Source organism: Sesamum indicum, linkage group LG1, assembly GCF_000512975.1.
Source record: "Sesamum indicum cultivar Zhongzhi No. 13 linkage group LG1, S_indicum_v1.0, whole genome shotgun sequence".
Lineage (NCBI taxonomy): Eukaryota > Viridiplantae > Streptophyta > Magnoliopsida > Lamiales > Pedaliaceae > Sesamum > Sesamum indicum.
Window position 1 is genome coordinate 13829928 of NC_026145.1, and position 26548 is coordinate 13856475.

The 26548-nt window shown below is 31.8% G+C and overlaps 3 protein-coding genes and 1 long non-coding RNA gene across 4 annotated transcripts in view; 3 read left to right on the forward strand and 1 right to left on the reverse strand.

The window, feature by feature from the left end:
* LOC105166405 (RING-H2 finger protein ATL47) lies at positions 1-4149 on the forward strand. The gene is made up of 5 exons (XM_011085745.2): positions 1-459; positions 2532-2694; positions 2800-2866; positions 3452-3686; positions 3772-4149. The coding sequence occupies exons 1-5, from the start codon at positions 371-373 to the stop codon at positions 3980-3982; spliced, it is 765 nt and encodes a 254-aa protein (XP_011084047.1). The 5' UTR covers positions 1-370; the 3' UTR covers positions 3983-4149.
* On the reverse strand, positions 10999-12711 carry LOC105166411 (GDSL esterase/lipase At3g48460-like). Its single transcript, XM_011085754.2, has 2 exons — positions 12011-12711; positions 10999-11847 (listed from the first exon to the last, which is right to left on the reverse strand). Exons 1-2 carry the CDS (start codon positions 12659-12661, stop codon positions 11341-11343), a joined length of 1158 nt encoding a protein of 385 aa, XP_011084056.1. The 5' UTR covers positions 12662-12711; the 3' UTR covers positions 10999-11340.
* Positions 21958-24074, forward strand: LOC105167025. The gene is made up of 2 exons (XR_002287803.1): positions 21958-23200; positions 23642-24074. It is a non-coding gene; the product is annotated as an uncharacterized LOC105167025 (long non-coding RNA).
* The window catches only part of LOC105166420 (lipid transfer-like protein VAS), a 2329-nt gene continuing 728 nt past the window's right edge, over positions 24948-26548 (forward strand). Inside the window, exons 1-2 of the mRNA XM_011085766.2 lie at positions 24948-25316; positions 25400-25450. Coding sequence (XP_011084068.1) covers positions 24992-25316; positions 25400-25450 — 376 coding nt within the window. The 5' untranslated portion in view covers positions 24948-24991. The remainder of the gene's footprint in view (positions 25317-25399; positions 25451-26548) is intronic.

Below are 26548 nucleotides of genomic sequence, written 5' to 3' on the forward strand. Positions count from 1 at the left end.
GAGAAGATTTGGTTTCATATTTGTCAAAGGCAGAGATTATTGAGTTTTGGTCAGTCAACAAAAATCATCAGTATTAACTGCAACAAACCAAAGACCAAGAACCGCCTTCTCCCTCTCCCGTTCTCTTTCTCATTTATTCAATTTTCTTCTTTGGAGCTAGAATTGAATAGGTCTCTCTCTCTCTCTCTCTCTCTCTCTAAGTCAGTGGAAGGAAGTAAGCTTTGTGCATTATATAGGAAGCTCGTTCCAACAATTCCCTGTTTAAACCTATTTTACCCTTTCAGCTGATTATCTCTTTGGTTCTTGGGAAAAAAGACCAGAAGGGCTGAAGCCCAGAACCAAGAAAGGTGTCATTTTTGGTGGGATTGTGATGATGGATTGCTATCAGCTTGAAAATGCTCCTTCTTGCCAAGATTCTCTCAGGGCAATTGAGTCTGACATTCAGCATGCCAATATGCTGTGGGTTTCTGTTTCTTTCTCTCTCTCTCTTAAAGTTTGTTGTGTTTGAATTGTTTCTCCTGTGCATGTTCTTTGGGAAAGTTTGTATTTTTGGACGTTTTGGTGCTTTCTTTTTGGAATTTATTTTTAAGTTGTGAACCTTGTGGTTTCTCTTTACGTTTAGTGTGTGTAAAAGGGGGTGGGAGTTACTAATGATGTCTTAGCCTACCGGTTAAGGCCAAGGATGAGGTCGCTGGATTAGTAAGTATTTGTTTCGTTTTATGTGTTTATGTAATTTATTCTTCGTTGCTAGTTACAGATGTATTGGTTTAATTGAATTATTGCTTAGAAAAAAAAAAAAAAAGAAAAGAAAAGGGGTTGGGGTTGGGGAGAGTTGCTAATTATTGCTTTTCCATTTGCTACCTAGCTAGTTTGACTAGAATTGTATAGCGTTATTGTGTATGTGATGTGGGGAAAAAAACTGTATCAGGAGGAGAATGTCAGTTTCCCTCAATTGGAGTTGGAAGCAGTCTGAACACAATGGAATTGGTGCCTAGACTCAAAAGAGAAATTTTATACCTCAAGTCTCCCCCTTTTTTCTTTGCAACCAATCTTTTGGGGTGTTTATAGGTCCGAGCTTAGTACGTTTATGGTAACAAGTGCATAATGCAGTTTTTGCCCCCTATTTAGTTATTTTCTTTTGTGCCTGACATTTTTCATTGAGGGATGAATCGGTAATTTGGGCTTTGTTATGATCATGTGGCTCTCCATCAACTGTTGTTGGATGAAATTCCTTTTGTGTCTGTAAGCTTTTATCCATTCACCATTGATATGCGACCACGATCTACTTTGTTGCATTCTAGATGGTTAAATTCCGGTGGGGATTTCAGTACTTTCTGGATTCTTGATAGTTAAATTCTGGTTGTGATTTTGTCGGTTTCTGTTATATTTTGACTATTTCTAGGTTAATGGTAACATGAAAGTATATGTTTGAAGGAGCTTTTGCAATTAGTTTTAAAAGGAACCACGGAACAATATGTATTTCAATGCAAATTATGGATGTATTCTTCACCACTCCTCCAATTACTATTGAAATTTTACGTTCTTTAATTGACTTTCTGTTGGCATACAGTAATGCATGGACTCTGTTTAATGAGGCCATGTTCTTTTGTCTGGTGTTTCTACATAACCGAGCACATTGGATTTTCTTACCTTTGGACATCCTAGACATATATTTCTGGGTAGAAATGTTGTTAACTTTGCTTTTTACATAACTTACAGGGAACATTTACTTTATCATTATGAACTAATCGAGGGAAAAAAAGTTGTTGCTGCATGCGTTTGTGACTCGTGTAACAAATAGTTCTGTTTCTCTAGCACCAGAAGGAGCATATTCGTTCTTGAATTGGCCTGTTTTCCAGCATTTATTTTGTCTTTGCTTCTCATGAATCCGCCATTATATGTACCTATACGATGTCACTCGAGTTTGTAAATGTGGTTCTCCTGTTTAGATGTGGCATGACATTTGAAACATTATTGTCCTTTTGGAGATCATTTAGTGTGCCAACTTTTCTAGATCACACAGCTCTGGACAAATCAAGTTGCTGGTTTCGTATATATGTTGTGTGTTATTCTTGAAAGCACATTAACCTACACATGTCTGGCCGACCTAGTATATACAAAATATTTAAGAATGTCGTTTTTAAATCCTTGGTGAGTTGTGGTCCCATAGTTTTGCTATTTTCATATTAAGCTCATGCTCATGTCCACTGTATCAGAGTCAGAGAAATGTGATCTGCATCAGCATGTATTCTTTAGCTGTTCATTTCCCGATTTTGTTTTTTACCCTTGTAAAGAATTCAACTATGTGCAAACCAAAGACGTACTAGAGGTTCTGTTGTTTCTTTTACTGTTACATGCACTTTCTTATAGAGGAGAAATATAAGCCAATTAGCCACATCTAATAAGACACTGAATCAGACATTGATTTGTGTATCTGCATGCACGTCGTGCTTATCTCTAATGATGTTACACTGGGTTCTGAAGTTGTGTTCATACGTGGAGCTTTAACACAGCCTAATGGATCATTTCAGGGCAGCTTCTATTTCGAGAGCTACTGGTGGTGCATGCCTACAAATGAAACTGGTCTACAATCACTTAGCGCCCGCATATTTGTTTTTATTACAATGGTTCAACTTCTCTTGCACATGCTTACTTCCAACTTATCTAAATCTTTTCCACGTAGTTATTTACAAGGTGATTCTCTATGTTCTTGCTCTTTTTGAATATTGAGGAAGGTCTTTCTGAGTATCTTTTTCCTTGAATTGAAAGATAACGGGCTCGTCTAATCATCTTCTTCAGGTTCACCTTGAGAGTAAACAGAAGTATCCTTCACATGGTAGAAAAGCAACCATTGGGCAATTCTACGGTATGCAATTTTATGCTTTCTTTATTCGTATATTAGCTCTTTGGCATAATGTTCTAGTAGTTACTTTCTTCACCTTCTTTTTCAGATAAATAGAGGTACTATTTTGTAAATATGACTGAAAAGGAAATAAGACGATTATTTTTTGTAAATTAGCATCTTGTTTATCATGCATAATCGTTAGAGATATTAAATGTTAAATGATTCTTCCTCTATAACAAGCTTAACCTTCTAGACGAGGTAGTCATTCAATGTGTTATCAGGGCTGAACCAAACAGGAGGTCTAGGTCTTGAATCCCACTGCCAACTCTTCATAAAAAAAGAGTTTCACCTGCAAAGTTTGGCAAAGAAAAAATACTGCCAGCATGCGGCAGGGCGTGTTAGTGATTCAATATTAAACGATTCTTCTTTCTAACCAGCTTAAGATAGATAAGGTGGTCATTCAACATTAACTTCATCTTAGAACCTGCGGAGCTTGATCACTTTAATGAATTTACTTTATCTTTATTCTTCTAGCATGATTGCGAGCTCTTTATAGACCCAAATCAAAAGTTTTATGACTCATTCTTAACTCGGTTCACATTGCAGCTGTGATATTACCATCTCTTGAACACCTATATGATACCTCACTAGAGCTAGATACATATCAGAATGAACTCCATGGCCATGACACAATCGTCAGAAAGAAACCGGAAGATGATAACAAACTTTTCGATGTTGATATGGAGAGAGAAGATGAATGTGGAATTTGCTTAGATCGCTGTACGAAAATGGTCTTGCCTAATTGCTGTCATGCAATGTGCATCAACTGCTACCGTGACTGGTATTCACGGCTTCGTTTCCTTATTTGGTTTTCAATTCATTTTGCACATCCTCTGCTTAACATTTACCCTTTCACTTTATGTTAGGAATATGAGGTCAGAATCCTGCCCGTTTTGCCGGGGTAGCCTGAAGCGAGTGAAGTCAGGTGATCTGTGGGTTCTGACTCGTAGTGGAGATGTTGTCGATCAAGAAACGCTCTCAAGAGAAGATATGTTGCGCTTCTATCTGTATATCAACAACTTGCCTAAAGATACTCCAGATGCACTTTTCTTAGTTTACTATGAATACTTGATATGAGCTGATGAGATTATTAGTGTACATCTGCAGGGACGAATGCTTGTCAATAGTGTCTGGTAGAGCTCACTATAGACAATACCGAATTGTGCTTAATAATGTATATCTTCATCGTAAAACTTTTGAGTCAATATATAGAAGGTTCACTCTGAACAATTCCATTTCCGCGACGTGCGACTATGAGATACGTATAACTAAGGATAAATTACATTTTGCTTTTCGAACTATAGTATTTTTTTACACATTTCCATTTGAACCAGTTTTCGTTACATTTTGCGATCTAATGTACACGAGATTTACACGTTGCCATCCTAGATCATTATGGATAGTTTTTCAAAAAGTGATCACATGCATGGCATATGCTATCTTTTAAGGACAAAAATGTCAATTTTAGAATATTTTTGGGATAAATTCGTCCTCTTTCAACAAAATCCAAAGGCTCATCAATGCGAATTTATCCAATAAATAAATAAATAAATAGATAAAACTGATGTTTTTATCCTTACAAAAATAACATATACTCCACATGTGTGATTGATTTTCTGTGGATTTTTCCACCAAAAAGTGATAAAATGATAAAGTGTAAAATTTGTGTATTTTGAGTAGTAAAATATAATGAAAAATAGTTTAAGTAAAATAGTGTAAAAACACCATAGTAATTTACCCTATCTTATATGTTGTAATCTATGATGCACAAATATGGACAAATAGCACACACATGATAGGTCGATGTGGACATGACAATTGTTTTAGAACTTTAGGCTACATTGTGTCTTCGAGACAATTGTCGTTCCATATAAAATATTTAAAGATAGCATAAGTATTACTGTAAATACAATTTCATATATATGTACGTACACTTTACAATAGCAACACATATACGAAGATAATGTTGCAATTGTAAATAAAATAAGTGTTTATAAAGACACGCGCGCACGAGAGAAAAAGTAAATTTAGATGTCATTTTCAATATTTCTCAAATAAATTAGAATTTTTTGTTAGTTTTTATTATATATATTTTCCAAAATATAATAAAAATAATTTGTTGAATTTGAAAATGTATTTGATATGTCACCATATTGTATTAGAGGCAAGTCAAGTTTGATACAAAGTGATAAAATATACACAACGGTTTAAAATATGGATGTATCTTGTATTGTGTATTACTATAAGATAAAATGAAAAACAGTAAATTGTATATTCTATTAATATATAGACAAACGTTCAAGATGTTTTTAATTTGACATTGAGAAAATGGAAAGAAACAAAGCCTAAAGTCCAGGAAACATTACCACAATTGTGAGAATAAAAATTGACCAAAATTAAGTAACCTTTGATTTTATAGTAAAAGAATCCTCAATTTTGGGGAATAAAAAAATGTAATTTTTGTGAGTATTTGCTTCAAACATTGTGCATAAATATTTGACACATTGGATTGTCGTCTCCAACTTTGTCTATCACCTTAGCAAGTCTTACTTTTGTAAGGGATTAGTACTCCTTATTTATGCTTTTGTGGGTTATTGTAAGAGAGTAGTACTTCTCGTTTATGCAGTAGTACTTCTCGTTTATGCTTTGGCGAATATTTGTAAGAGAGTAATACTCTTCATTTTACAGTTTTTTTAGAAATGATAGGGAGTCAACACTCCCCGCTGTAAATTTGCTCACCTTTTAATTTTAATAAAGAAGGATCGAAGATTTCGAAAAGCTCCCCACAGCCGGGTGGTTTCAATTAAAAAAAAAAACATTGCGCATAAATTAAGGACACCACTAATCCATTTATCATTTCACAATTCACAGAGCAGTGAGTTCTCAAGAAGTTGGCTTTCCCTCACAACCACGGGTTGTGGAATATGACTCTCACGAACGTGAGTGTATAATTTATTTTTAATAGTAGTATTTTATTTTGTTATTTTTTTTAAATATATTCGTTGATTTAGAAATATTGATATATTGAAATAGTATATGTTCGTTGATTTAGAAATATTGATATTTTAAATTAATATTTAAGTTTAAATGTATTGAATGATGTATCATGAATGAATCTTATTGAGGAAAAAAAAATTTCCCAGGAGAACAAAAGAAAGGAGTAAATGCAAAATTCATTTTTTTTAAAAAAAAAAGAAGTTGGCTCTTTCTTTGCCAAGAAGCACTACAAAAAAGGATAAGATTAGTGACCAAAAAAAATCATGTGACGATTTTAATATTATCACTAATTATATATATTTAGTGACAAAAATATTTATTTTGTCACAATAATGAATTTCATAATTTTAATAATTAGTATTATTTTCCAATAAGTGTTGGTAGCAAGAATTAGTCACAAAAAAATATACTCACAGTTGTCTCTAAATATAATTAGTGACTCATCTATTGTGATGACTTCGTGACAACAAATCATAGTTATCACTATATTATGTTGTCACTATAGATATATTACTAATTATATTTAGTGACAACTTTATACATTTCACGAATAATTATAAAGTGACAACATTAAAATTGTTGTCCCTAAATATATGTTTTTAGTGATAATTTAAAATTTTGCAGTTGATATTTTGTCACCAATATTATATTTTTTTGTAGTAATGTCGGGTGCACTGAAGAAAAACCCTGACGAGTTTTTGAAGTGCCGGCGGAAAAAGTTCCGAAACTGTGAAGATTAATAAATTTGTAGACTGGATTATGAAATCAACATGAGACTGAAAACATCAGAGCTTCAAATTTGCAGGTGATACTAATAAATTGTTTCTTTTTTGGGTCCTAGATTTAAACACATACCATTGAGGCCATGAACAAGTATACTTATCTCTCGACGGTATAAACAAAAAAAAATTATAGAAAAATAGAGTTTAGTTTTAGTCTAATAATTGGAAAAATATAGGACTAGAATGCAGAAATTTAGGGTTTAGGTAGCTAGTTGGTAAAGTTTGAGTTTTAAGTTCTAAATTAAGGTATGGTACAAATTCTATCACACAAGTATGATAAGTAGCAATTTCAGTCATTACGTGCTGAAAGCGTATGGAATTTTTTTTCCAAAAATTGAGAAATTCCTAATTTTAAGTTGAACGATGTTCTGACCAAATTAAGAATCTCCGACGCGGAGTATGCTGAAATTACACAAAATAAAAAATATAATATAGTAATTAAATTTCTTGTCTCAATATTTAGATGATGTGCGGTGTTCTTATTCAGTCGTATTTAGACTTGCCTACAACTCGATTTACAGAAAAATTTTGGATTTGCACCATATATTTAAAGTCTTTATGGCGTAGTCTTGGTACCTCTTAAACCCTAATATATGTATATGGACTCATCATGACTGTTCTATCATTTTAACGTTTATAGTTCACGTGAATAGTACAATTGTCAGAAATTTATAAACAACTGCATCCTATGACATGTACAATTTTTGTTACCTTAACATTCTTACGATTTTAAATATTTTTTTGTCTATAATCTATCTAACTTAAGAATGGAATGACTATTATGCAGGTACCTGCCCGTTGTGGGTCTGAAGTTAGTTTGTTTTGCAGATTATGTTGAGAGATTTGAGGTGCTCTTTGCTTGTCGCAGACAACATACTCATGAGTGCACAGTAAAAGCATTATCCCCATGAAATCATAATAACATCAGATACTTTGAAATTGTCGCCCTCACTAAATTATATAACAAAAAATGCCCTAACTTAATATATTTGTAGGAAGTAAAGAAATGTCACATCGACGACATTTGCATCAGTAATAAATAAATGAGATCTGAAAAAGATGGACCAAAAATACACTTGTGGAGATGTATCAAAGTGTTCCCGTAGACGGAGGCAGCTATTCTCTCAGTGGCCACAGAGCTTTGAATGCTCAACAGTTCGATAGAGCTATTCAACACAGACATTATTGCTGCTATGTGGTTCCTTCAATGCCCTCCAGTGAAGTAGTTGTCAGGCACAGCAAATATAACGAGTATTTTGCACAGAAATAATTACATGCTGTTGGGTGTTTTTCATCATGTATCGAATATATATATATAATATTATATGAATTCAATCAATACATCAATATAATAAAAATAATAAATAATATGTTAAGGTGCAATAATTTTTTATCTTGTCATAATATATTACCACTCATAAAAATTATGTATAAAGTTATCACTATATAGATAATTAGTGACAACAATCATTGTTCATGCATCATTAACTGCTTTCAGTGACAACATCAAGGACAAAATAGCAATTTGGCTCGGATTTGGGGCTCAAGTAAGGGACATGCTAAATTCCGGCCATAGTTGCAATTTTCGGCATATTTTACCCTTAATGTGCCAGTTTTTGGAATTGCCGACCTAATCGCTGGATTGAACCTTGGCAAGACTAAAATTCTCATCCCTTTATAGTTTCAGAACCAAAATTGCAATTTCTCCCTTTATTTCACACCAATTACTTTTTACTTCTAAAACCTTAGCCAATTAAATATCTAATTGGAAAAATTGCAATATTAGTCCTATAAGTATAGAGGGTGACAATTTTGATCCTATTGAAATCAATTTTGAAAATTTGATCTCACAATTAAAAAAATTAGCAATTTGAGGATAATTTTGATAGAAAATTCAGAAATTTACCAAGATTTCCAAATTAGTATGTTATGTGCAAAACGAATGTAGTTTTTTGATTGTATAATTTGATTTGGGGGGAAAAACTGTAGTGAGATCAATCATTTAATGCACTTGTAATTTGACTTAAAATGTTAAAATTGTGAATCCCCTCACTTAGTCACTTGTTTGGGCCTAGTAAAAGAAGTCGTTGCAATATTTATTACAAAAGAATGACGAAACTTTGCATCAATATTTACTGCAAGTTTTGGCACAACATTTGGTGAGTGATTGGCAGGAGAAATTATAGTTTGTCGTAAACTTAGTTGCAAATTTGTGACAACAGATACTTGTCACAAATTTGCAATAAATTTTACAGAGTGAACATTATGTCAGAATCGTGATGAAATATTAATGACATCAGTGCAAAGTACGTAATTGACACAAAATCTTAACATAATTTGCGACCAATGACCAACTGTGGCAAATGTTTGTCATTAACAAATAAACATGTTACACCTTTGCGATGGAACACAATTCGTTGCAATTATTATCAGATTATGCCAATGTTCGTCCGACAATCATTGCAAAAATCAGTCGCCAATGTGGGACTCTTAAGGATGTAATAATGTCGACACAATTCTGTTGCAATTTCGTCACAAGTGTAACAATTATATTGCTCTTCATCAAAATTCTGTTGTAAAATTCATCACATTCGTTATTTAAAAATCAGTCTCAAATCTTTATATATACAATCAACACTATTTCGTTTGTATTCCTACACTTGAATTTCAATATAAAACAGTATACTATCTAAAAATTAATTATCGTGTATGAAGTGAACTAGGCCAGTACTGCATCATTAAGGTACGCTAAATTGTATTATGTTATCTTTTAATATTATTTTGTAGTTAGGTATAAAGTTAAATATATTTTATATCACTGTAAACAATTGTAAGTTTTTTGTCAACACTGTATGTTAACTATTTGTTAGCTTAAATTACTGTAATTGTTGGTATTTGCAACACATTAATATGTTATTTTTTTTGTATAGAGTAAATATATGTAATTTATGTATTCTTGAAAAATATTATGTTCTAGCACATAAACATGCTAAAGTCGTGCTTCCTTTGAATATATTATATAGTTATTCATCAAATATTTATGACAATTTTAAAAATTATGATTCTATATCGAGTATTGTAACAATGATAATTAATTAAGGGAATTTGAGAAAGTAGATATATATATAAGTAAAATCTACCTCGAAATGTACGCATTAAACTAGAGTTGCATATGGTGATTATGGGTTCATAACTTACATAATGAGATTCAACATAGAATTTGATGACCTTTTGTCTGGTAATAATGCCGGGTGCCAACATCTGAAACAACGATGTGATTACCGAACAGAGAATGATTTATGTCGCTGGTCTTGGTTATGTTGGATGAAATGTGAGCCCCCTACTGCCCCACCGACACCACCCTCCCAATCCACCAGAATACTCAGTCGTCATTTAGCCCAAACCTCCTACAGGCAATCGGGAGACAGTTAACACAAATAAGAATTTTTTTTATATATAAATTAAGATTTTACAATATTTAATTTTTACTATAAATTTTCTTTTACATACTTACTTTATTTTACTGTATTGCATTTATGTATTTATTTCAATTGGATAAAATTAATTCTCTTATAAATAAATAACACAAATCCGTAGCAAAATGGTCGCAATTCATCCCAAATATTGTTACAATTTTTTATCATCTATAAAATGAATTGATAAATAAATTATTTGCAATAACAACTTAAATTTACGTACCAACTGGGTCGTAATATCATCACAAATTTACAATGGGAACAACATCACAAAGATTTCGTCGCAATATTGTTGGCAAAAATATCAAACGTTGGTCGTCACAAATGAGTCGCAAATTAGCAATGGCTTCCACGTTGCAAACTCCTTTGCTTTTGTTACATAATTTTGCTACAATGTTGCCGTTACAAGATTTCGTTGCAATATATGTTGAGTTTAAAAACGCTAACCCTAAATTCTTGGAGAGAGGAAACATTGTTTCACCCAGATCGAAATATTGCTTTGATTAGATTATGCAAAAACTTGGTATACAGACTTCATTTGAACCTATTGTGAAAGAGCTTATATAACACATGAACTATGAAATATCTCAGCACAACAAATGAAGGTTTAATTCTAATTTTAGTTCTATAATTATAATCATTTGACGCTTTAATAATCTTGTAATTTGTTGAGGTTGCAAATGGTCTTTTACATTTTTTAATTTTGTGATATTTAGGACAAAATTTACCAAAACTGTGATGCTAGTTTTTGGCCAACTTTCAAAATTCCGGCCGAATCTGTTCTAAAATCGTCAAATTAAAAAAGACAAAAAAAAAAATTTGCAACCCTAACAAGTTATAAGAATAAAATGCTAATGGGTATATTATTACAAGATTAAGAATACAATTAAACCACAAATGAATCACTTTAACTTGATGAGCTAATTTGGCAAAGGGCCGGGCACTAGTAGTGAAAAATCAAACTTGTCTAACCAAGAATTGATAGACAAGAAAACAACATTAAGGAGGTAATAACAAGTCTCCTGTTCTACATACCAAAAGGAGGCAGTGTAGGACTCGCAGACAAACACACAGACAAAGCAGATCTTCAACAGAAGTCCCAGTTATTCACTACAAATGGACGTACGTACACTTTCCTAGTCACGAAATTCTAAACACGACCACGATCGGTACGACGTATTCATCCCGACTGCAGTTTCTTCCTCAGCAAATAATCAAAAGGGGGGCTGCAGTAAGTGCCATTGAGAAAAAGATTTGTCAGCACTTTGTTGACTGCTTCAGTGAGGTGAGCTCCATCCCAGTTGATGTACTCAGAAGGGTTGGTGCAGGAGCGGGACGACTGCGAGCCGCAGGTGTTGAAAATGTCGAAGTTGTAGGGGCCGCCACCGTGCCCACAGCATACTTTGTACTGCTCTTTGAACCCATATTTCCTTGCGTTCTTCACAACCCTCAAGTGGGAATTGTAGTAGTCTGCATAAACAATGACGGATTTCGGGTATTGCTTCCTCAAACTGCGTAGCTTCGCTTGGAGGGCGACGTTGTGGGTGGACGTGATCCGGTTCACGCTAGCTACACACCCCATCTCGTCCCTGTCGTCGGGGGAAGCAATAGCAAACGAGTACGTTATGCAGCCTGTCGGCGGTAGACCTTGCACGATGATATACTTTGCCCCCTTGTTCAGCAATGCCTGAAATGAAACAACCGAGCATCTCATCTAAAAGTTTAAACTTTTATATAATAGAATGATTTTTTGTGGAAAGTGCATGGATATAGGTGGCTGGGGATTGGGGAATCATGATTACAGTGATGGGATCTATGATTAAATGAGTGTACAAAAGTGGTAATTTCACCTGTAAGAAAACAGTGACACTGTCCAAGGCAAGAGCTTGAATGGTTTTGCTTGAAAGGGAAGATCCAAGGCTGCAGGTATAATCATTAGCTCCAATTTCACCTACCCAAATCAAGGCATCATTCAGAGCAGCTCTACACTCTCTAGGACTAGTTCTCGAGTCTTTGCACCCTTCACCCTCCAACAGCTTGTTGAACCTGACAAGTTGAGTTTGCAGGGACTGAGCCACAAGGTTAAACGAGATATTGTTCTTCAAGAAGAAGCTCTGCCTAATCGCAGTCGCCCCGGCAACGGCAAAGTTGACACCGTGTTTTCGGTCGGCATTAGGGTTGCGATAAGGCGGCAGAAAAGGCAACGAAAGGGCTTTGGCCACGAAGTCGACGACTATACGGCCGTCAGAGTATCGGTTGGTGGGGTGGTGGAAGAACGTGACGCCATACGGAGGGTTGGAGACGTAGTTGAAGGCAGCCGGACCGGTGGAGGTCTTGGTGTTGCCGGTGTCGGTGTAGGAGTCGCCGAAGGCGTAAATTTTCTTGAAAGGGGGAGGGGCAGTGGAGGATGCCGGAGAGGAGGAGAGGAGAGTGAAAATAAGGGTGATCATAAGGCATATTTGGGATGTGAAGAGAGATGAGGGAATGTTGGCAGCAGCCATTGTTGTGAGGAGTGTGTGTTTCTTCTGAGGGTTTGTTTCTGCTGTTTATATAAATCGACAAGTGGTTAGTCTACACCTTCTTCTTCAAAATTTTTTATTACAAATCTTTTTTTATATATTAGTCGTGTCATACCGTTAGGCGTTAACATAATAACTAATTTTTTATATTTTAAAATATATTATAAATAAAAATAAAATATATATTATTGTAAAGGGAAGAGGGTTTATAGACTTAAATTAAATGATAATTTTAATACCAGTGCATCAAATTATTATAATAGAGACAATGATTTTTCATTGATAAGACCTATTTAACTTCCCAACTCATAATGTTGAATTAGCTACTCAATCATGTCCGTTTAGAAAATCAATTCCATGCAATTATATGCACTCACAAATTAAATTTATTCCATTTTATTTAATTTTATTGTTGACTAAAATAAAAATAATATATTAATATTTGTGTTGCATGTAACTATAATCATCGTTATTGATGTAATATATATATATTGTGCAAAGTTTTAATTTTTAATCTAATTCAAGTAAACTATATATTAATAATTAATGCCTCATCTATCTTCTATACGAATATATATATATATATATATATATATATAAAAGACGCTCTACACATATAAACGGTTGTTAATGACTTCGCTACATCATTTTTTAAATATGACAACTATACTACTATGATCACTGATACAACACGACGGTTGTTTTCTTTTGTTTTTTTTTTCTTTTTCTTTAAGTGTGATTTTTAGGTTTAGAAATTTTATTTTGTATTTATAATATATTTTGATATGTAAAAGATTATTTATAATATGCACGCAATAACAGCTTGTTACGATATATATTGATTAATTGTAATAAAAATTTATATTTTTTGCATTATTTTTATTACACTTCGATTAATAACATTAATTTATCATAATTTTTAAATTGTGATCATTTATAGAATAACGAAAGAAGTATCTGAATCGAGTTTTGGTGTGACATGTCTCACACCAGAATTTTTCTATAAAAAGGTCCACATTTTAAATGCAAAAGAAGAGAATTAGGTCTGACATTTAGCTTTCTATAATGCATAGAAAAATTATAGCTAATGAGGCTTAGTTTTTGAGTCCTCATGATTTTAGATTTCATGTGTTCGAACTTCATCTTATGTGTGGGATGTTATTTCTATTGAATAGTAGATATTTGTTAGATTAATTTATTCGACAGTATTGATATAATTAATTTATTTCAATTAAGCTCTTACTTGAAAAAAGATCAACAAAACCTGATAAATAAGTGGATTAAATTATCAAATAACATTTTGGGAGTTGAGAAATGACTTATATGGCCCCATATATTCAAGATGAAAATTGCAATTAAGCCCACCACTACCATACAATTGTTATTAGCTAGGCAAGGGGAAAACAGTGGTCTTAGCTGATTTTCATGGCAAATATTTGGAAAAAAATATTTTTTTAGTATCATTAGAAAATATTATTATCGTTTTTGGTACTGTAATTTTGATGAGTATCGCTTTTGATATCATGACAAATATTTCAGTCATAACTTATAAAATCATGATAAATTAATATTAATTAACAATAGTATTAATTTATTCGTATTCATTGCAATGTAAGGATTAATTTAATATATAAAATAAGTGTACATATAAACGCCTAGAAATTAAATGAAGTAGGAATTAGTGGGTGGACATAATTATTCATTGGAGTAGTACTATTTTTGCTCACCTTACTTTAATTTGAGGATTTGTTAAGGTTCTTGTTGGGTTCAAAATTAAGCTGCTTTTGGGTAGATCTCTAAGGTAAAAAATCTACTTTTATTAAAAAATTCAAGAATATTATTACTATTATTGTATTTCGAAAAAAAAAATAATTTTGCACATGTTAGTACTGTTTTCACATACCAATAAAATGCAATTAGAATTAAAATCGTTCAATTCCAGATCTCTCACTGTTCAAATTTATTGAAGAAGCCTAAGAATTTCCCCTAAGATGCAAAACGAGCACAAAGCCCATGCATGTAGGGTTCAACACGGTAGAAATTGAGGTATTATAATTTTATAAGTATTAGTCACCATGCATGACACAATATACTTGCATGCGTATAATCAAATAGATACGATATAAATTTTAAAAATAAAAATTAATATATGAATAAAAGCGGATGAAGTGATGAATATACAGGTCTGAAAGTGTAGGATAGATATATATGATATAGTATATTGGAGGTAAAAAAATAATATGGATCTCTTGAAATAAATAAATAATTATATTGTTACAAATATTTAACAGTATAAATGGTAGGTTTGATATTTAGTACTGTGGCATCATAAACCGTCAATTATTAGTGATAAATGGCTTTATATATATATATATATATATATATGTATATATTGGTATAAATTATATAAAAATTTTGAATGCCACTGAATATAAAAGCATTTATTTCACTCACTAGAAAAAACTATAATTTTTCACTATGATTAATTACTATAGTCAAAAGAAGAAAATCGCGACAAATACAAATCAATCACGGATTCTGACGGTCATTAGCCTTTGTTTCTACAAGTATGACCAAAACATTAGCCATGACTAAAATCATAATAAATATTTTAGCTATGGCAAAAAACCATAACGAATATTGAGTAATCGTGGTAAAAATTTAAGTTTTTGTTTTGATTTTGTTAAACCAGTGGTTAATAGTATTGATTTACCATTTTTAAATCATAGTTATTTATAATGTAGTAAAAACTCAATTTTTTTCTAGTGACTTTTATATAAATTTATTAATTATAATCTATTATATATAATTCGACAAAAAAATACATATAAAACAATAAAAAATGAAAAATAAAAACATTAGATTAATAAAGAATCAAATTCCTGTAACATTGTAAGTTGTAATAACAATGTTTCGTTACCGTTAAATAAATAATTAATTTATCAATGATGGTTATTTTGAACATAGTCTTTTGTCAGTGTTAATTTTGAACATATATATATAGTATTTTGATAAATAAATTTTTCACTATCAATTAATATCTCATAATCATCAAAATTAGCATTGATATTAATTGGACGTACCATCAGATGATAGAAAATTGTGAACATATTGGTGCAGTAAATTAAATTAAAGTATTTAAGTATTGGTGCAGTATATATATGATGCCATGCACAGTTCTTGAGGAAACATGAGTATAATTTGATCCATGACATCTCATGAGAACACTGCCCAAACACTTGATGGAATGTCCTAGTTTTTACTCACCACTTTTGAGATGTCACTCTCACAATTCATAGGAAAAAAAAAAAGACTACTTCCTATATTATAACTAGAAAATTATGGTATATCAATATTGTTTGTCACAGTAGAATAAATTCAATATGAAAATTTAATTAAGTTTTAACTATGGTTAATTAATATCATGATTGTTAAATTTTTAATTATGATAATTTATTTATAGAGTAAATTATATTTTTGCCATCCGAACTATAATTATTTTTATAGTTTGTTGTTTAATTTTTTTTGGTAAAATTACCGTATCAAATTTGTGAAATTTGCATTTTGTCATAGATGATCATCTTTAGTCAATTTTTTTGGTGGAAAATCACGTGCACTTCATGTGCTATTTCAGGGCAATGTAGTGATGTTTATCCGGCATATACACTGCACGTGATGCATTCCCCACAAAAAAATCGATTGGAAGGCAGTCATATATGGCAAAATGCGAATTTCGTAGAGTTAAAATGGTAAGTTGACCAAAAAAAATAAAATAAAATGTGAAAACCGGCATAATTCAGATGACAAGTTATAATTTAAGCTAATTAATTATAAGATGCACAAAAGTCATGTTTCTCATTGTGTATATACAGCTATAAATATTACTTAAATATGATGGTATCCTTATTTATTATTACTATTATAGTTGTTGCTGTTGTTATTATAGTACAACCACATATAGTATATAATTTAATTTTAAACACATATATAAATTGAAGTTGAAATTTGTGTTAAAAATTTAATGGAGTAGAAATGTAAGTTCTGAATCCCGCAGACTTTATTTTTCTGAAGTAACGTACAAATATAATTAAGAAAAAGGGGAAGTTGGACCAGACTGTACTGCAAAATAATAATTGAATATGAAGCAATAAAGAAAATTCTTTTTTTATTTTGTTGGACCATTTATTTAATATTTTCCATATTATTACATTTTACCATGATCTTGAGGAGGGCAAAAAATTTAAAAAAAAAAAAAGAAAAGAAAAAAGACAACTTGTCGGCTGAAATTTATCCCTCACTTGCAGTTCACTCGATTTTTGCTCTATGCAATGTCAGTTTTGCCCCTACTCCCTAATAATAAAGTAGGAACCATTGAATTTAGAAGTCAAGATATAAATTTATTACAATGGATAAGTATAATTGATGATATATATATATATATATAGGATAATTTTGTCCTTACATAAAATGAAATAGGCTATTTCAAGACTTAGGGGGGTTGCATGGGTTACACTTTATTTTTAGTAGGAGATGGCTTTTGTCCATTAAATTCTTGATATGGGGTAAAACACTATTTCCACTATATTTGATGGCTATTAAATTAAATATTACTTCAATTTTGAACGGATTTAATTCAAGTTAGAATTCCCCTTCCAACTACAAATACGGCGCAGATGATTAACATTATGGATACTTAATTTTGTAAAACTGTTCTCTCTCTCTCTCTCACACACGTACACACAAATATATATATATAGTTGTGCCCAGGTTGTTGTACTAATCCATGTTGACAATTATTTTTTCCAAAAATAACATAATAAATATGACTCATTCACAAACTATTATATTAAATAAATCTGAATTTTGATGTGGGGATAATATGATAAGGTCGTTCCTACAACTCTTTCACATCCTATCCTTTTTTTCGATCTATAGACAAGCTCTGGACTCGTCTCGTACATTAAGTTAGGATCTTATGGATTTATCGTGACTGTCCGATCAATTTTATATCTATGCATGAAATAGTACAATAAGGGTAAAAGTAAAACTATATATAAATAGTCACCCTTCATAACTCAGGTACCTGTGTTATTCAGCATTAGAAAACTATTTATCTAGACATTCTTAATGTAATTTTAACGAGGATTTATTTTGTATGTCCACGCTTAATAAGGGTCTTATTTCTTGAAATTCATTATAATGAGATTAACCAGAGAAAGTGTGGCAACATGTCAGATATATTCTGGTTTAGAATAAAATAAAAAATAAAAAATGGGGTTGACAGGGCAACATGAGTTTTATATGATGATGATAGGTGACAGAATGAGTGAAGACATCCGTCCAAGTGTACTATTGTTGTGCATAAGCGGAGGCATCCATCCTTTCATGGCCACACACCATTCAATATTCCCAACAGTCCAGAATTAAATTAGCTACTTGTTCAAACTTTTCTCTTAATATTTTTACATAATTTGTATATCCATAATGTTAATGTTTTAAGACATGATATGACTACATTTTATTGCAGAGGAAATGTCAAGTAAGCAGTCTTACAGCTAGCGCATCAAACTCTCATCTATACAAAAGGTTTAATAGTATTTTATTCTATAGTTACAGATATTTGGCATTTTAGTCATTTAAGTCGATGAAATTGTAATTTTGTCCTTCATATTTTTTTACTGTTGTGATTCGTCGGAAAATGTAAAACTAAGCAATGCGCAACAAAAATTAAATGTTGGACAGTTGAATGAAAAAAAAAAAAAAAAAAACGATAAGGAGGAAAAAAAAAAAAAAAAAAAAACGATAAGGAGGCAAAGTGCAAAAACTCACATACGTCAGTGGATGTATGCGATTAATCCAAATTTTAAATTCAATGAATTTTCAACTCTTTGCCCCTAATTTTGAATAATATTTTACTGAGTATCAACGAATTTCAAATTATTCTGTTATCAAGTCACTTGGGGGTGCTTTAGCTATTTTGGATTTTTTTGTAAATAAATTTAATTTTTTTTAACTACTTTACTCTCAATATACTAATTTTATTTCGACTTCGTCCTGTTAATTTATTTTTAAAATTACTCATCTAAAGTAGATGTTAGAATCTTCAAATAATTGAATAATTTATCACTAACAATATTTATAATTTTACATATTTAATATTTTAAAATTTATTTATTTCATATTTTTGGATATTATTCCTATATCATAGAAAACATAAATTAAAATTGCTATGATTGATTAATAAATATATTTTTCGGTAATCATGCAAGGTTATTCTTGTGCATGAATTACTGAACAACTGTATTACATAGTGAAAAATATTATTAAATTAAATATTTAATTTAATTTATTAATATTTAATATTTTAGTAATATAAATGACAAATATTTGTAAAATTAAATATGAGATATACCAATTTCAATAAAAATTATTATTTTTTTGTGAAAAAATATTATTATCAAATGAGAAGTGCAAATTTTAAATAAACATAGTATGTTTTTAATAGATATGGACAAAATAGTTTTCAACCAATTAAGTTTATTTAAGAATTGATTTTTTTATAAACACTATCCAATTTAGCTTTTGTCTAATTTTTACTTTTTTTACGAATACTATCCACTTTTGATTATGGTACAACTTTCAACTTCTCTATTAAAATTACTTCTCCAAAGGTAGAAGTTTGATCAAAAACTCCCTTAACATGATTAATTTAAACAATTATCTTAGTGTATATTCTAACTCTGTCATCTCAGAGAAAATATTCAAAAAGGGTAGGGGAGAACTCAATCAGTGGCTCATTGTCAATGTTTCTAGAGAAAATATAAAACATAGGGAGTGTTTGCGAGTATTTTAAAAAATCACTTGTTAACTTTTGGCTCTCAAAAAGTACTTTTGAAGTGTTTAAGTGTCAACTTTTGCTTTTGAAATGACTAAGAAATAATATTTTTAGGCCAAAAATTAGAAGCATTTTAGGGGGTGCTTTTAGTTGCTTTGGCTTTTTTTTTCTTTTAAATAAATTTTTTATTAGTATACCCTAATTATAATAATTTTAATTAATTTTATCATTTTTAATTTATTTTTAAAACTGTATATATAAAGTTAATATTGAAGTTTTCAAATAATTTGAATAATTTTTTAATAATCACATTTACACCTTTACACCTTTACATATTTAATATTTAATAATTTAAATTTTATATTTTATTTGCTATATTATCTAATTATATTATTTGGTTCACATATTATTATTTGATTAATTGATATATATATATATATATATATTTTGCAATCGTGCAAGTTTAATTGTGTATAAGTTAACAATTATATTATTTAGTGGAAACATTATTAAATTAAATATATACGTTGAAATATTTTTTAAAAATAAATATGAAATATACTAATCAAAAGGAATTTTATTATTAACTAACAACAAGTGAAATAATAAGCAAAAAATTGTATCTTTTTAATAGGGGATAAAATAATATTTAATCAATTAAATTTATTTTAAAAGCTATTTTTTTCCAAATACTATCCAATATAACTTTCATCTACTTTTTAGTTTTTTTACAAACAATAACCCCTTTTAATTCTGTTACAAATTTCAACTTTCTCAATAAAAATCAGTTTACTACAAACACTCCCATAATTGTTGTTAAACATAAATAAAAAAATTTATAGTTGGAAATATGGACTACTTACCATTCTTGGAGTTTGCTAAAATTGTGCCACTCTGTCATTAATCTTAAATGGATAATCATATTTGAATAATCAAATATACATACTTTATATCGAATAATCAAATACAAATTTTATTCTGTAAAAATCTATAGATAATTCAACATGAAAATAGGTATTTTTAAAAAAATTGAAACTTCAACGAATAACGACATCATCCTCACCCGGCAAGAACAATCAACACTCTCCAAAACTAAGCTCAACGTAGGATTCTCGAGGTATTTGGAGCAGACATTTCACCGAAGTGAAAGAATAGTAGCAGTTCTTTCTGTGAAGATGAAAAATTCCAAGCGGCAGTGGCACTTATAGTCATGGTTGAGGTAATTTCTTTTCCACCATGTTTCCCTAATTTCATTTTGTTGCTTCCATTTCGATTTGCGGGTGGTGTTGTGTGACACCGGTTTTAATCTTATTCGTAATCCCAAAAGTCAAATTAGTGTAATCAATCAATTAGAGTAATGCTAAATAACTGGAAATTCAACGCAAATTTGGCGTTATGTTGTTGTTATCTTGTTGAGGAGGCCTAGCGAGCTATTATATGTTATAAAACCTGCAACTTGATATATTTCTATGATGGTGCATTTGGCGAAGATCTAGTGGAAAAAAATTGAGGTAGAGGGATCTATATTTTGCCTATGTTGGGAATTGATCCTTGTATTGAGCCCAATAAAAAAATAATTATTACAGTGGAATATAAACCTATATACCAACAATTACATATTAATAGGAACAGTGAAAAAATACAACGATAAATAATTTCGGCTCAGAGAGTCGGATCCGATTGGGAAGCCCACAGCCACACAGGTCGGCAACCCAACCATCAATTGCTCAAACTCACCAAGGGACGACAACAACCAAGGCTAACTCACGCCACCAAGGCACACATACGACCACTAAGGTACCATCGAACCACTCATCTTTACCTATATCTTTTATTTTTCCTTTACTTGTTTTTTTTTTTCTTTTTCTTCGCGAAGGTAGTGAATAAATAGGGAGAAACAATTGATAATGGCGCAAAAAAATGATAAAGAGGGAAGAATACGAGGAGGGTTAATAAATTCGACCCAAGGGAAAATAATAAGAATGCGAAGTGTTTTAGTCATCTAAAAATGATAATCGGGTCGGGTAATGGGTGGATCGAGTCGGTAGGTCAAGTTAGGCCTTTCAGGTGGTGGGTTGGGGTTGTGGGCTTGGACCTACGAAATTTGGTCCTGAGCTAATTTTCCAACATATTCCCTCTTGAACCAGGACCTAGAAGGGAACCTAGTCCAAAGAATGGATCCGACAATCATCATCGCCATTTTTGCCTGCAAAAAGAGAGATGTTGGCAACCAATACAAATTGATATAAACAAGAGTAAAATTTCAACAGATAATATTTCACATAGTAGATAAACTTGCACACAACAGGATTTACAGATTTCAAAAATAAACATTAAGCACCAATCATAGAGTGGCACAAAAAAAAAAAAATGCAGAAATCGCATAAAGAAAAAAGGAAAGATCTTATCGATCACCAGAAGAAAATAAACCGAAGGCTCTGATACCACTGTTGGGAATTTTTCCTCACAGTAAGCCCAATAAAGAAAAAATAATTATTACAGCGGAATACAAACTAATATAACAACAATTACATATTAAGGAACAGTGAGAAAAAATAGGAACGATAAATAATTTCAACTCAGGGAGCCAAATCCAAGGACAAAGGCAACAGTGAGGATGGCTCTGGTCATTCTTCCAAGAAAAAAGAAAGAAAGGTAGGTCTATCTTATGTAATGGACCTCCGCAATGGGGAAGCCACAGTCACAAAGATCGACAACCCAGTCATCGGTTGCTCAAATCCACCAAGGGACGACAGACACCAAGGCACACACACGGTCACCAAGGCATCATCGAACCACTCAGGTTTACGCGTCTCTTTTATTTTTTTTCTCACTTGTTTTTTCTCTTCTTTTTCTTCCCGAATGTAGTGAATAAATAGGGAGAAGCAATTGCAAATGGCGCGAAAAACCGATAAAGAGGGAAAATTAGAGGGTTAATAAATTCAACCAAGGAAAAAAATAAGAATGCGAAGGGTTTTAATCCTCTAAAAATGAGAACCGGGTCAGGTAATGGGTGGATCGAATCGGTGGGTCGGGTCAGGCCTTTCAAGTGGCGGATTGAGGCTATGGGCTTGAGCCTGCTAATTTGATTTGAACCAATTTTCCAACGGCCTCTGTTTGTGTCTGAGTGGAAATTAGCTATCGCTTATGCTGCTTTGCTTTCCCTGATGGAGACTCTTAAGCAGATTCTGGATGATGCCGATAATCAGCATCTTCACAAGAAACAACAATTTGAATCTCTGCTGGGCAAAGCTTGTAGCTTACGAGATTTTCTTGAAGATTCTTGGCAAAGAAGCAGCGTGGCAGTTGAATCTTTGGAGCAACGAATTAGAGAAGCAGCTTATACAGGGGATGATCTCATCGGGTCCCATATGTCGAATAGGACGGAGGGTTTTCAGTGAAGTCCAGGCTCCAAAATCTGATATCTGCCTTTTTGCCGGATCAGGATCTAGAAAAAGTAATTGAAGAAATTGATTCCATTACGAAAGAGGTGATGAAGTTTAAGGTTGGGGGTGCAGTGAAAGATTCGGGACTGAGGAATTCTGTCGGCATGTTCATCTACACAAGCGGCCAGAAAGGCGGACACTATGGTGGGGTTTGATGATGATTTGGTGCAATTGAACGATCGGCTCACCGTACAACAATCAAAGCTACAACTCATCCCTATTGTGGGGATGGGGGTATAGGTAAAACTACTCTCGCTAGAAATATATATTAGGATCAATTTGTTGTGGGAAAAAATATAAACAATCCTCTTGTCATATGCAAATGAGCAAATTATCTCCTTATAAAAAAGATAAATAGCGATTTATCTTCCTATATTTTTTAAAATACAACATTTTACCTTCCTATGTTTTTTAAAATAAAGCAATTTACCTCCTTATATAGGGAGGTAAATTGTTTCATTTTAAAAAATATAGTGGGTAAATTATTATATTCTTCATAGGGGGTAATGTGCCCATTTTCAATAGCACATGGGGTAAATTGCTATTCACCCATTTATTGTGTATGACTTTGATATTCGTGCATGGGTTATAGTATCTCAAGAATATTGTTTGTGTGAAATTCTGTTATGCCTTGTTGATTGCACGACAAAAAGACTCACTAATGAAATGCGTTTGTACCAGAGTTTGAAGGTAGGAGGTATCTAATTGTAATAGATGATATTTGGACCACAAAGGCAAAGATGTTTCCAGATGAAAATAGTGGGAGTCGAATCATGCTTACTACTAGGCTTTCAAATCTTGCTGCTTATGTCGACTCTTGCAACCCTAATCATCAGATGCGCTTTCTCAAAGACGATCAAAGTTGGAAGTTGCTTCAAGAAAATACATGTTTGGAAGAGAACTATCTTGAATTGGAGAAATTTGGTAAGGAAATTGCAAAAAATTGTCGAGGACTTCCGCTAACAATTGCAGTGATTGGTGGAGTATTCTCCAAGCTCGAGAAGACAGAGGATATTTTTGGAACATAATGCAAAAAATGTAAAATCAAACACGACGTGTAATGATGACCAATGCTTAAGATATTATCTTTGAGTTATAATTATTTGCCCCATCACTTGAAATCGTGCTTAAATCGTGCTTTTTTTATATGGGAGTTTTTCGTGAAGATATTGAGATATGTGTTTTCAAACTATGGGTTGCACAGGGATTTCTCAAACCAACCACATCTCAAAGCTTAGAAGAGGTAGCAATGAAGTACTTGCAAGATCTTATTGACAGAAATCTTATTCTAATTATAAATATTTCTTATTGTTTGAAAAATTAAATACATCCTTCTGATTTTAACGACAATTTAATAATTAACACAATCCGTCGAGACATGTGAGGCAATAATAAATGTAAAAAATTAACGAAGTTAAACTCTTTTATTAAAAAAAAAAAGTTGAAAATGGGGTAGCTAGAAGTGTGCGCTTGACTTTTGATTGAAAAAAAGTTCCTTTAAGAGAATACTAAGACAAGTGCGGGGAAATCTTACATCAGATCGAGTCTGATCGGACTTGAATCAGTTACACGACGATTGTAATATACTTATTATACAATTAATGTTGTACAATTTAGAAATAGTAATTACATGACAAACATTGTATTACACAAAATGCGTGGTTCGTTGAATTTTGTCATGCCTTATTTGGATAAGAATTTTCCGACAAGCTAATTACTAACTATTATAGTCTTAACATTGGAAAGCCAAAGAAAAGGATTGATTTGAACCAACAATATGTTAAACTCCAGAAATAGGAATTGTAGAAAGTTGAGGTACGTACACAGGAGGAGAATTTCAGGAATTGAAAGTTTTGCCATAAACAGGTACAGAATGGTGGACTGAATAAAGATTTACAACCACTACCTCATAAAGACGTTTCCTAATTATACGTACGTGGGATGGGATCAACATTTCATATCCTCCACCTCTATATATCCAACCTCTCGCAAAGAAAACTCTAATTCTCCTCACAAGAAACTAATCACAACATGGCGATTTCCAGGCTCAGTTTCTCCTTCTTTCTCCTGATATGCTCTTGGGCTTTTGTGGGGTATTGTGAGGGCGCGGACGCCGCGGAGACGATGCAATGCATTCAGAAACTGATGCCCTGCCAGGCATTTCTGAAGGGTTCGTCGTCGCCAGCGACGTCGTGCTGCGTGCCGCTGAAAGAGATCATGGCCGACGATGGGCAGTGCCTATGCGCAGTGTTCGAGGACGAGACAATCTTGAAGAGTCTGAATGTGACGCAGGATGATTTTCTAGGGCTTGCCAAGTCTTGCGGTGCCAATGCTGATACATCCATTTGTCATAAAGGTGATCATATTAAACTTCTATTATTGTTGTTGTTGTTGGTCGCATTAATTTCCTAACCTGAGTGTTTTTTGCTGATTCGGTAGGCGCTGCAACCCCTTCTATTCCACCCTCGGCTCCTTCAAATTCTAATAACAGTAAGTTTTTTAATTCAGCTAATTATTTAATTTGCAGGATAATTTCATTAACAATGAAAATTTAAAAAAAACAGATAATTTTTATCTAATAACTATCTTTGGGTATTTTGATTTATTTGTACTAGTTGTTGTTGCACATGGTCTCCGCAAACATATAAAAAGAATTATTATATGAGATGAAAAGAAATTATTAAAACTGCGCGAGATTAAAAAAATATGGGGTACGTTTAGAAAGAAAAAATAAATTATGGAGATTTATTAAAAATATGAAAAAATTTTAATAAAAAAAATACAGAAGATGAGAGAGAAAAAATAAATTGTAATTATAGATTTCTTAAAAATATGAAAGTTTGTAACAAAAAGAAACATAAAAAATGTGAGAAATGAAATAGTGGCTTGAGAGGAAAAAAAAAAGAAAATTGCATATTACCCCTTTATGTTATATGAAAATTGCTAAATATTTACATGTGTCAATAAAATAGTCAAAAGAAGAAAAAACTCCATGTAATTATAAATGCTTCACAAAGGATCCTCGTCGTCAAAAAAATGGAGAGTTGTTAACTACAATACAAATGAGATAACTCTTTGATGCGTTTTGAATATTTCTAAATAGATAAAATTATCCTTATTAATATTATTTTTAGTTAATTCTTTATATTTGGTTGAAAAAGTTATGATAAATACCCAAAAAATAGTATTCATCAAGTTTTATATATAAAAAATATTATTACATCAAATTATAATATTTTACATATGAAAAAATATTAAATTTTTAAGATTATTTAATATTATTTATATTTTTTAAAAATCAAAATACATGATTTTTTTATTTTAAATATTATTACTTAATTTAATTTTTGTGTTGGATATATTTTAAAATTATATTATATATAAATATTATAGTAAATAAATTTAAATTTTTATATATACATAATTAAATTAATTCATATATAAAATTTACAAAATAAAAAATATAATAAATAAATAATTAAAAATTAAAAAAGAAAAAGAAAAAACGGATCGTCCCCCACCCCCCATTGCCATCCTTCGCCCCCCAACCTCCACCATGCCTCTCCGCAATGTCTGGCCATGCTAGCA

Bases quoted from the DNA above. Each gene is read 5' to 3' on its own strand.
- LOC105166411 (XM_011085754.2), bottom strand. From the start codon at position 12,661: ATGGCTGCTGCCAACATTCCCTCATCTCTCTTCACATCCCAAATATGC. The intron at 11,848-12,010 runs GTGAAATTACCA...GTTTCATTTCAG, and splicing joins GTGTCACTGTTTTCTTACAG to GCATTGCTGAACAAGGGGGC.
- LOC105166405 (XM_011085745.2), top strand. From the start codon at position 371: ATGATGGATTGCTATCAGCTTGAAAATGCTCCTTCTTGCCAAGATTCT. The intron at 460-2,531 runs GTGGGTTTCTGT...GGATCATTTCAG, and splicing joins ATTCAGCATGCCAATATGCT to GGCAGCTTCTATTTCGAGAG. The intron at 2,695-2,799 runs GTGATTCTCTAT...CATCTTCTTCAG, and splicing joins TCCACGTAGTTATTTACAAG to GTTCACCTTGAGAGTAAACA.